The sequence below is a fragment of the Gymnogyps californianus genome, chromosome 3, assembly GCF_018139145.2.
Source record: "Gymnogyps californianus isolate 813 chromosome 3, ASM1813914v2, whole genome shotgun sequence".
NCBI classification, from domain to species: Eukaryota; Metazoa; Chordata; class Aves; order Accipitriformes; family Cathartidae; genus Gymnogyps; species Gymnogyps californianus.
In genome coordinates, this window is record NC_059473.1 from 26993245 (window position 1) to 27005635 (window position 12391).

Genomic DNA, 12391 nt, shown 5'->3' on the forward strand with positions numbered 1-12391 from the left:
CTCCTGGAAGCCGTCGCCGATTTCTTCCTTTTTTTTTTTCTTCCTCCTCTTTTTTTTTCTTTTTGTGTGTCCGATGTGTATTACCTAAATGGCTCGTCCCTTTCCCTTATTGGAAATGATTTCCCGCTTCCATTGTGGTGAACTTTGCCTCGCCTGACTCTTTACGGCTTTTCTCTGGTTGATGGTCTTTCCTTTGTGGAAGTTTCGCGGGCTGATTGTATTTGTTAATTAGTTGCTAACAGCATCGTAATGTGGGCTTGATGGATAACCATGTCATTAGCACTCACCCCTGCAATTCACATTTCCAACAGGGCAGAGGCTACCCCATGCCGGGACCGTGATTTGTGGCTGTAGCCTCGTGTGGGTGACACGCACCCCGAGCCCCTCTCTCCGCTCCCCTGCCCAGCCCAGCCCAGCCCTCCTCCGCGCCCGCGTTGTGGCGCGACCGAGACCCCGACGATGCCGTTTTCACCCCGGATCACGAACGCGCAGCTCTTGCCTGCAGCCGCCTCGTTTCGCTGTATTTTGGAGCGAGGAAAGAGGTGGGGGAAAGGCATCGGGACCCCCCTCCTTCGTGTGGCTCTGGGGGTACGTGGGTGCTTGTGTTTCCCGTCCGTGTCCCGTCCCGTTGTGTGCCCCCCTCCCCCCCCCCCCCCCCGCGGCTGCCAGGTACGGGGACAAGGGCATCCCGCACAAATCGCTGCTGGCGCGGCTTTCACCGCGCCGCGCGGACACGCGTGGGAAGGACCACAGCCGCGCAGCTCCCGCCTCGCCCGGCGGCAGCGCCCGGGGCCCGCCCTGCCCGGCAGTCCCCGCCGGCGGCACCCCCAGCGCCGCGGCCGCGGCCGCAGCTCCCGTCGGGGGTGGGGTGGGGTGTGTCCGTCCGCCGGCCCCGCCCCTCCCCGCCCCGCCCCGCGCCTTCCCCGCCGGGGGGCTCGGCCGAGCCTGGGAGATGTAGTCCCGGCTCCCGGGCTCGCCGGCGGCCGGCGGGGCTTCCGCGGGGGACTACGTTTCCCAGGCCCCCCTGCTGCTCGGCCGGGCCGCGGGAAGGGCCAGGCTGTCAATCAGTGCGCGTCGGCGGGGGTAGCGAGCCGGGGATCCCCCCCCCCGCCCTCCTCCGCGTCCCGCTAGTAATAAGTGCTTCAGAGGCTTAAAAGCAGGGAGGCAAGTGTCATGCGGGCGCGCCGTAAGGGGCTGAGCTCCGGCTGAGCGCCCGGGTCCGCTCTGCCGCCGGCACAGCCCGGAGGAAAAAAAAAAGGGGGGGGGGGGGAGAAGGGGGAGGAAAAAAAAAAAAAAAGGCGCCTCGGAGCTGGTTCCCCGGGAAGGGGCGAGAGGAGAGAAGCCCGAAAGGCTGGACAAGCCGGCAGCGAAGTGGCGATGAGGCGCAGGAAGACGGCGGTGGCGGCCGGCTGCTGCCTCGCCTTCCTCCTGGGCACCCTGCTCAACGTCCTCTTCATCCCCGGCTCCGAGCACCCGCCGCCGCCGCCCCGCGACGGGGCGCCCCCCTCCCCGCCCGGCGCCCCCCTCTACCCGCCGGAGGAGGAGGGCGGCGGCGGCGGCGGCGGCGGCGGCGGCCGGGCCGCCCTGGCGCGGCAGATCCGCGAGCGCTACGAGGAGGTGCTGCGCTACCGGCAGCACCGGGCGGCGGCGGCGGCGGGGCGGCGGCCGCTGCGGCCGCGGGAGCGGCGCCTGATGGACCTGGCGCCGCCGCGCACCTCGGCGGAGCAGCCGCGGCCGCCGGGGCCGCGGGCCGAGGGGCGGCGGCGGCGGCGGCGGGGCCGCGGGCCGGCGCCTCGGCCGAGCTCTCGCTGGAGCCGCCGCTGCTGGGCTGCCGCGACATCCGCAATGTCAGCGGCGTGCAGTACTTGGGCTCGGGGTACACCAAGGCGGTCTACAAGGCGGTCCTCAACCGCACGCTGGCCGTGGCGCTGAAGGCGGTGGATTTCGGCGGGCACGACATCGCCCACTGCGTGCGGCAGTTCTCCGCCCTGGGGGACTGCTACCGCCTGGCCGCCTACAAGATCGTCAAGGAGATGATCCTGCTGCAGCGGCTGCGCCACGCCAACGTCCTGCAGGTACGCGGGTCCTGCGCGGGCGGCCGCGGAGCCCCGCCGAGGCGGGTGGGTTGCGCTGGTTCTCCGCCGTTTTCTTGGCCCCCCGCCGCGGGCAACCTGTCGGTGCTACCGCCGCCGGCCCGAGCGGGGAGCGGGCCGGGGCCGTGCTGCGGAGCCCCCGAGAGTTTACCGACCCCCCCCCCCCCTCCGTGGGGAGCCGCAGCCCCGTCGAGAGGCGCGGTGGGGGCCGGCGGCTGCTGAGACAGATGTCCCTGTGGGCACGGCGGCTCCTCACCTCCCCTCCCCTCCCCACCGCGGGTGCGCGGGGAAGGCAGGAGGCGCGTCGATGGGCTCTTTCCGCGGCAGCCGCGCACCGGCAGCGGTGCTCACCCCCCGCCGACAAGTGATTCGCCCCGGCGGGGCGCGGCGGGCCCGGGGGCCAGGGCCGGGGAAAGGTGCGGGATGCGGCGCATTCCCCCTGCCGCCTGGTGCAAGGGCTAACCTCACCGGCATCCTCCCGCCACCGCCGGCCTTGCGGCTTGCTTTCTGATCGCTCCTCCTCGTAAACAAAACTGATGCTGAGGTGGGGAAGGGGGCGAGGGGGAGGGCTTGGGGAAGGGCTCGGAGATTGAAAAGCACTCCCCAGATGTGGGAAATAAAGGCCGTCTCGAATGCAAGCGCCGCTTGCTCCGGGCACCCCTGGAGAGAAGGAGGCAGAGGGGGCACCCCTGGCAGGGCTCCGCGGTGCCTCTCGGCCGGCGCAGCCTCTTAGACGGCGCCGGGCTGGATACACGCAGCCCTGGCACACGGATCAGCCCACGGAGTAACCAGCTGGGACAGGCCGAGTGTTAGTCTTGTTAGTCAGTGCGCCGACACCGCGGCACTTGCCAGAAGGGCTGCATAGTAGGACTGTTACACATCGGCATGAATCTCAACGGGTCCATTTGGATGTAAATGCTGGTATGGAAATTCCTGTTGCGTTTCGCATAGCACGAGCGTTGCAGTAGAATAAAAAATGAACGTTAGACCAGACGGTCTCACAGTAGGTGCTTTTTGAACTGAATCGAGTATAGGAGTTTTGTGTTTCTTCTTCAGCAGCAGCAGCAGGAGTACCAGCTCCCCCACGAGAACTTCAGATCCCAACGATCAAAGCTCTCGAGTTTCATACACCGTTCAAAGAAAGGGTAGTCATGATTTATCCACGACAAGAAAAAAGATATTAACCAACCTTCTTCCTTCCTTCCTTCCTTCTTTCCATATTCTTTCCTCTGCGGTGCCAGATCTAACTTAATACATAAGGGGAACAACATCTAGCAGACTACAAAAAGCTGTGCTCCTAGTAAGGATGTTAGTTGCTCCTCTGTTGCTGTGATGAATTCTTTTTGGGAAACGCGTGCTTGCGTGCAGCCATCGTTACTGATTGAGTTGACAGCAGGAAATACACCCTGCAGTTGTAAACGCTGAGGGGATTTTTTTTCCCCCCCAAGATTGTTTTTCTTGATCAGTGGAAGCAGGTTGGCCAGGGTGAGCTTGAAGCGTGTGTTTTTAAAGTTGCGGGTGTTTTTGGTAGGCACTAGTGTTTCTTCCCCGTGTTACTCGTGTGTAGTTTTCTGCTCTGGAAAGATTAATTTGGCATGAATTTGGATTAATCCTCCTCACAAAACGGAAGGGGGCTGCGTTGTCTGTGAAGGGTCCCGAGCAGCCGCCGCGGTGTTTCCGCGTGTGCGGGCGGGGGGGACCCCCGGCAGCGGGCTGGCCGCGCTGCTGAAGCTGCCTGGAGCATCGCTCCCTCTGCAGCAAAGCTTGGAGAGAGCCGCAGTAATTCACTCCTCCGTTTGGTGATGTCAGGTGGGCTCTGGAGGGGGAAGCGAAGGCGAGATGTGGGGTGTCCCTTGGCGAGGAGGGCCGGGGCTGGAGCAGCTGGAGGATGAGCAGGCGCTTCCACAAGCGCCGGGGGGAGAAACACGCCCAGCCTCCGTGCTGGGAAAATGCTCTCATGGGCAAAAATCCCGCGTGTTAATTAGGGCTTCATATTTACATGCCACCCAATTTAAAAACAGATTACACTTAGCTCAGAAACGTGTTTTCAGTTTCGTTCCGATTTTGTCATCGCGTTTTCTTTTGTCTGCTCTCCGGCTCCGTCAGCCCCTGGCAGAGCTGCCTGGCTGAGATCAGAAGCGCCCTGAGCCCCCGCGCATCACCCACCTTTTTGTTTAACGTATTTCATTCTAGAGACGCACGGGGCGAGGTGACTGCGCCGTGAGTGAGGGCTAAACGTCTGATAAGACATTACCTTGAAAGGAGACTATAAAAGTCGACCTGACAGGCTTTATCTGGGCACAGTCGGGGCAGCTGTATGGGCCAGGAATAGGTCTCTGGTGTCATGCTGGAGTCGTAAAACCGGTGCAGAAAATGGGCACCAGCGAGCAACGTGAAATGTATTGATTATGTCTCTGTCTCAAAGGGGACAGGATCTACCGACCTCGAGACTGATTTTTAGCTTGTTCTCAGCGGAAGCCGGCCCAGGGCTTAGAAATCACTGTCCAGGGTTTGCTGCCGAGGCAGAGGAAATCAGCTCAAAAGCCAACATCTCCTCCCCTCTCCTGGCTTTTGACAGGCGCTTCAGCTTTCATTGGAGCAGTAGGACCCGTACTGCCCACAGATGCCAAAGGCACGACACAGCATCTGCTGGGCCAGCAAAGGCCGGGAGCTTTTCTGCCTTTACTCCTTACCATCCGTCCCCCCCCCTCCCCCCCCCCCCCCCCCCCGGCGGCTCCCGGCGTACCCAAATACGAGCCGGCTGCTATAAATAGCTCGAAGGACATACCACCCTCCTGCCACCCTGCCGTGCTGAGGGTGGGCAGGGCTGGCGGGCAGCCTGCAGCGGCCCCGGCTCGGGGCGGGAAGGGGGGAGGCGGGAGGGTTTGGGGCACGGAGGCGGGCGATGCTTTTCCCTCCGCCCCCGCCGCCACCTGCGAGCGCCGCCCGGCCGCCACCCCGCCTGCAGCCGGCGGGATCCCCGCAGCCCCCCGCCCGGGGCCGGAGACGAACCGGGGCTGCTTGAGGCAAGCGGGAGGTCTTCCTCCGCCTCCCCACGCCGCGGGGGGAAGCGGCCCCGGCACCCGGCGACCCCATCCACGCACGCCGCCGGGCCGCCGTGGGCAGGGGAGCGGCGCGGCGGCGGCGGCAGCCGCCCCCCCCCCCCCGGGCTGCCTTGTCCTCCTCCGCGCCCGGCCGTTCCGGAGTATCCCCGGCCCCGGTCAGGGGCTATTCGGGGTGAATGCGTTCATGAGTTTCTTTTGCTGGAAATGAAGTTTCGTGTAGGTTCAGTCCTAGGAAAGGGGGTTTTCCTGTAAATCTCTGGCAGCTGACAGCCTGAAGTGTAGTTTGTAAGATAACAGGCTTGTTCTTTACTGTCTCAGCAGTTCCCATTCTGGCCTGTCTCTTGTCAAAATCAGCTTTTTTTTTTTTTTTTTTTTTTAGCCGTCCATTTAAAAGACTTGATTATTGTACAATATATGATAGAGGGGAAAAGAGCTCTTTCCAGAAAGTACCACTGCCTTCAGACAACATGTTGACATTGACATATCCACCGTGCCCTCTGCCTGGGGAAGGAGCCAGATGTGTCAGCTCTGGCAGATGTGGCGAATCAAGTCTATCAAAAGAAACGTGGAAAACCGGCAAGAGGGAGAGTGGTTTCGCATTAGCCAACGCTGAGGCGAAGGCAGCTTGCCTTCCTGTTTTCATTTCCGTGCTCTGCCCATCACTTGTATGCCCGCCGAAGTGCCAGCGCTGGGCCATCGCCCCCCCTTGCCCCCGCAGTCTGGGGCAGCCCCCGGCCCGCTGCAGCCCGCCGGGGCTGCCCAAGGCTCCCTGGCACGGCAGCCGCTGGGAAGGGCAGGTGCAGACTGCAGTGGAAATATATTTGCTTTGGAGTGGGGAAGAGAGGGGTAGTTCATTAAAGTTGATTTTATAATGAAGGGCACTGGGGAAGAGGGGGAACTGGGTCACTGATTTATTGTAGCAGAGGATTTAGTGGCCCGCTAATTGCTTTGCAGTCGCTCTCTGTCAAATGCGGTGCTTGATCTCTTCCTTTCCCTCCGTGCTGCGGTTTCTTTTCTTGCAAAGTTCAAATGCTGCTGTCTGAATCCTGGCTTTCCGTGCATTTTAGTGGGGAAGATGATTTAGTGTGCTTTAATTCCTCCCTGCCCCTATTTGAGGAAGAGAAGAAAATCAAACCATTTGCAGCTAATTTCAAACAATGAGCGCGATTGTAAAGACACAAAGGCAATGTTTGATTTACTGTAATAATGTAATTATAGCCCTGGAGTATCAGAATTAAGGGTGTTGCCATTCATGGGCATAAGCAGTTCTTTGGAGGAATTCTGTCTTCCTTTGCATTGCTGAAGCTGAAGAGAAGGGAGGGAAGGTTTGAAACTGCAGACGTTTGGAAAAGTGCAAGCTTATTTCTGTGACAGCTATTTATCGGCACTTCTAGTGTGAGTTCACAATGATTCATTTAAGAAGGAGCTACCGCTTTTCTTAAAAACAAACACAAAAGCTCAAGGAAAAGGGTTGGCTTTGTCTGAAGCCACTGGAAGACACCAGCTGCTAACAGAACCAGTGGTTTGCTGACTGACCAGACAAGGCCGTTTCATTTGGCTTATTTAGCTTTAGTGTAAAGTTAAAACACGCAGATGAGATACTGGGATGGCATCCACACTAAAAAAGTCACCATCCAAGTTGTGATGTCAAAGCGGTTTCTGTATGAATTGGCTCAGTTAGCACTAGTATATTTTTTTATTGATTTGTTTTAAATGGTCATGATTACAGTGAGAATATTTATTACTCAGAAAATTCATTGAATAAAATAGTACTGAAAATAATACATCACTTGCTGTTGACAAGTTCAGTAGACTTAAGATGTGCTAGCCAGTCATGATATTTTTAAATACCTCTTTTTAAATAGGATTTTCTTTTCTTTACATGTGATAATTAACAGACATTTTACCCTGATGGTTTCCCTATACATATGCGTAGCCAGCAGGATAGGGCAGTTTTAGTTTTAATGTGAGAGTTAAAATAGTAAAGCTTTGTATACAGTTTGCTTATTCCAAGTGGAAGTAGACAGTCTTTCCAAGTCTGAAGAAAGTCAATATTCAATTAATTTCCAGTGTAAATACATTTACATAGGGAGTGTGTGGACTCTTGAAGGTTGGTCCTTCCCCATCCTTCTTGCATGAATCCACTGTTGTTTTCACAGAAAGGAGGGGGGAAGGGGAGATCAAGCCATGGTGGAAACAGCTACTCAGGGACCTCTTCCCTGTCGCCAGCGGGTGGGCATTGAATCCCCTTTGTGGTGGCAATGGTGCAGGATTCCCAGCACCAAGCCTTGATCTGCAGTTGGCTGGCGTTTGACCACGGCAATTTTGGGGACTGCCGGCCTGAGGAGAGTGCTGCGATTGCTGATACCAGCCGGTGGGTGACTACATGGAGAATTTGTCATTCTGAATTTTGGATGAGGCAGCAGAGGTTCGCAGCTCTTGGGAGCATACCTTTCAAAACTAAGCAGCTAATGAGAATTAACCTTCCAGGCTGCGGCTGGTTGGGGTCTGACCATGCGCTCCACGTGCAGTCATTGGTAGGGGATTGCTGCAAGTAGGAGGGTTGTTTCAGACAGGGAATTTTTTCTAATGCTTTTCTGAAGTAGCTCATTTGAGCTGCTTTTGGGACAGGTTGGCTACAGATGAATGAGGCCACCACACACGGTGCAAGACCAGGCTGACACCATCTGTTTAACTGGCGTTAGGATCAGAGGGACTTCAGGTCCCGGGCAGATGAGCCTACCAAATCCTGTTGAGGTGGCAGGAGAGGTTTGCACCACTTGCTGGCCACCTCCTTCCTCTGGAAAAGCTGCCACTGCCCGGCGAGCAGAGATGGAGCTGCGCCTTTGTCCCGATCACTCCACTGCTTGATGTTCCTGTAGACGCACCTGGCAGGAGATGAGGTGTCTAAGTCACTTGGGCATCCTTCAGAATTGTTAGTGGTGGTCGATACAGGGTGTCAGCACTGGACATTTATGTGGGTGGAGAGAAAAAAGCAGGCAGTGCCACCTACTGATGGCTCGGTGGAGACAGCTCGCTGCTGCTACCAGATGTCCCCACAGCCCCAAGGAGCTCGGGGTGGAGTGGAGAAGGGCAGAGGAAGCAGACGGATGCGGTTTGGCGAGGAAAGAAGAATTACACAAAGTGCTTCTTTAATGCGAGACTGCTTCCCAAAAGGCCCAGATGTTATCCTGCACTTTTAAGAGTGAAGAAAGGATCTGTTAACAAGAACTCTAGAGCTGCTGGAAGCGCAGAGCTGATACAATTGCAAACCAACTCTAACTGTTCGTGTCACTGGAAGGCAAGCTGTACATCTTGATGCTGAAGTCGCCAAATAATGTTTTTTCCCATTGAATTGCATGGGATGGCAGAGGCTGTTCAACTTGTAAAGCTGTTGGCAGGCACAGCTTTCCATAAGGCACGTGCCATCACATAAGTTAAAAGGGCTGCATCGTCCATCCTTTTGAAAGCAGCATTCATAAAACTAATCCCAATCATTTGTTGAATGATTTCTATGATTGCTTCTCAGTTTTATGTGCCATGTAAATAATTCCAGAAGACTCTGGTTTGAATTTCTGCCTCCTTTATGGGAGCTGATGACTTGCAACCTCAACCTCATCCAGTTTCCTTCAGGGGAGCCCAGCACTGCTCCTTCTGTGCAGCGGCTTGGGGAGATCACTGGTCACCACGGGATGCTGTGGGTACGATCAAGTTCTCCCTTGCTCCTTGCCTTTTGTCATAGGAGTGACAATGAGTGAACAAGGCCACTCCACCCCATCAATATCCTGGCCTGGAAATTAGTTATGACCGGGGCAGAATTGCAAGGGAAGGCACGTGGTTTTTAGAGCTTCTCCTTTCACTCCCCAGCCCCTGCCAAGTGTGGGGTAGCTAGGTAAACCTCTTCTCCCTCGTATTCAGTGATAGGACATGTGGGAATGGTTCAAAGCTGCGCCAGGGGAGGTTCAGGCTTGACATTAGGAAGCATTTCTTTACCGAGAGGGTGGTCAAACACTGCAACAGGCTTCCTAGAGAGGTGGTCAATGCCCCAAGCCCCAGTGTTTAAGAGGCAGTTGGACAATGGCCTTAATAACATGCTTTAACTTTTGGTCAGCCCTGAAGTGGTCAGGAAGTTGGACTAGATGATTGTTGTAGATCCCTTCCAACTGAAATTCTATTCTATTCTATCCTTGCAATGGATCGTTGTGGCCCTTTCATACATGCTCTATCTTCTGGTTGCAGCAGTGTTTCGGGAAGGGCAGGTAGGGCTGTGGTGGTTGGCCAAGGAGGCAGGAGATGACCCCTGGAAGGGCACGCCAGGGCTGGCAGAGCTCTGCTCGTCTGGCCCTCTGCTTGCCACACAGACACAGAGAGCATTGGTGGACTCAGGCGTGAGCTGGGGCCATGCTTGAGCGGTTCAGGTAGATGCCTTGTAGCATCTAACTCCCATTGCAATTTTTCATTTCTCTGATGGCTGTGAAAAACTTGACAAGAACTAGTTCTCACAGGCACTGTGCTAATACTAATATTGACTCTAGACTAATTTTAAAGGAGTTGTTATTTTTTGTCACACTCAGCTGAACCACTCAGTTTAGGTAGTAGACACCAAACATGGATGTTTTATATTGTTTTAGGCCAAATTTAGAACAACATAGTTTGGAAAGTGTTACTTTTTTCTTGGACTATGTAGCTGCAGATAGACTCCAAGCTTATTTTAAAGCTCACTGTGATAAAGTACACAGTGATATAACTCAGACGATACCTAAGAAAGAAGAATTATACAGACAGGTCTAATGAATCCAAGTCAAGCTTTTCCGAACATGTGATGCACAGAGGTTATTTCATAGTTTTGTAATGCAAAATCGTGTCATAACGAAGGGTTAAACTTGAGGTGCAGTGGAACTGAATGCAGTGGCTGTGGATGTAGGTCAGGGGAGCTTCTGGTCTGGCTATTTACAAGATAATGAACTGCGCCTCCAGTGATATCAGCCTGTTTCCATTGAAATCATGGTTGTATGAGTGATCTATTTGTCTGCACTGGAAGGCTTTCCAAGAGTAGGCTACTTGTGTGACTAAATATTTGCAGGGTTGGGCCTTGAGCTTGTGCAGTGCAATGCAAATTCAAAGTGCTGTAAATGTTTTTAGTAGAAGAATTTTCCACTTCAGAGTGTAAGGAAAGCAGGGAGAGTAAAAGGGAGATAACGTCACTAAATCGTAAGATTATAGCCAACGTGTCAGAACAGCAGGTATATATGGATATGTATACACATACATACATATAAAATATATGGAGATATCTGTGGACCCCTGCGTATATACCGACAGATATGGTTAGATATACATATGTGTGTGTGTTTCTAAATAATACATTCCAATTTTTCTATTAATGAACTTTCATGTTTAGGAACAGTGGCAGGTATGAGATTCTTGTACCTTCTAGCTCTTCTGGAGTTTAGTGCTAATCGTAATAATACATTTATAAATAAAAGCCTAGGCAGAGCTGTGAATTTAGAGTTTAATATATGAATTACCCACTGCTTGCTCTCGGTTCCAGTATCCAGCAGCAAAGGAAATCCTGCCTCACAGCTGTCAGCGTACACTTTTGGTCCCGCTCTTAAAAGGTTCTGCGTGGTGCTGGGGATGCCCTGTATGAAAGTCTTTTTCCAGTGAAGCTCAGCACTTGGCAGGGCTTGATTGCTAGATTTCAGTGAGGAAAATTAACTCACTTCTCATGCGCTGTCTGTATATATCCTTTGGCAGGAAGGTTGCCATTGGATCGATCTGTGTTAAGTTTAGGCCTTTCAGGGAACTCATCCTTTTTCCAGGGAGATGCATGTTACAGGTTTGCAGATGCTTTGGGGCTGAGTAGGTGTGGCAATATATTAAAATATTTTAATATATATTTTAAAATATATATAAAACATATTAAAATATAGATGCAAATATAATTTGTATATATTACATATAGAAACACACATATGCATATATATGCCATATATACACAAATATATACATATCTACGTACTTGTGTGTATATGTGTGTGTATTTATATATGTATATACCATCAGCAATGAAGGGAAATATTTAAAACCCGAGGGATGAATAGATCTTAGAGTGACATAAACGTCTCAAATCATGTATTGGTAAATCATAGCTGTATCAGGCAGTGCTGGGAGTTCCTGCTCTTGCAGGGACTGTCCCAGTGCTCCCAGAATGAAAGGTGCATCCAAGGACTGGTTGCATAAAAAATATTACATTCACTTTGATAGCAATAAAGTAGCAAGAGCTTCTAAAATGTACTGTTCTGGTTTTGACATGTAGCAGCTCAAACGTTTAAGTGGCTTATCAAATGGCTACCAATGTCAGTGGGAGCTTTTTATTTCTCCTGGGCACCAAGTCAGTACAAAATACAATCTTGATGCAACCAGTTTTGAGTAGGTAACCCTGTGTCCATGTATTTTTGAAAAGAAAGGCTGTGGCGAGTGTTGACTACTGTTGCTCTTCATAAAAGTGGGATTTTTTTAAATTGCACTTTTCTGTTGTGGGCAGCAGTTAGGCCTTACTGTAGTAAGTTTTGGCAAGTCCATATTAAAAGAGACGAGAATTCGGTTTCTAGAAATTACTTATGGTGTAATGCAGTTGAGCCTGTCACTGATGTTACAGCTGGTAATAGTGTTCTTGAAGTTCCCGTTCCTGGAGTCATGGAAATCTCATGTTCATTAAAGAAAAAAGGGGGAAATTTCCAGCTTTTGTGGTTGTAGAGAAAATCTAAAGATTGTGAACATTAAGGGCTAAAAACTAGCAAGGCAAAGAAAAAGAGTCACAATGTGTTGTAATTTTTAGGGAAATCGCATGATCCGTACAGGGGAGTTTTGCCCTCCGGTAGCCAGGGCAGCTATTCTGCTGCAGCCCGGCAGCGGGGCAGAGCCAAGCCGGTGGAGCCTGGGTTGGGGAAGGTGGCCGGAGCCCCGGCTGGGGAAGGTGGCCGGTCCTACCATTCCCGACTGAGCAACCTCTATAAATGAAATGTAACACTTTGGCGGAGGTTCTGGCTTGACATTTATTTTTCTGAAAATCCAGCTAGGGTGCCTACGCTAATGCAGGAAGGCTCGTTGTTCGCACAGACTTACCCTGCTGATGACAGCTTAATAAGCTCCTTTATTTTGTGTTTTTATTCAGTAAGCTTGTCAGCTTTTGTGTAGGGGCTGACCTCTGCTTTCGCCCTCCCCCCCGGC

At 53.2% G+C, this 12391-nt stretch overlaps 1 protein-coding gene across 1 annotated transcript in view; it reads left to right on the plus strand.

The window, feature by feature from the left end:
* The first annotated feature begins 1377 nt into the window (after nucleotides 1–1377).
* The window catches only part of PKDCC (protein kinase domain containing, cytoplasmic), a 37405-nt gene continuing 26391 nt past the window's right edge, over nucleotides 1378–12391 (plus strand). Inside the window, 2 exon segments of the mRNA XM_050894313.1 lie at nucleotides 1378–1807; nucleotides 1810–2075. Coding sequence (XP_050750270.1) covers nucleotides 1378–1807; nucleotides 1810–2075 — 696 coding nt within the window.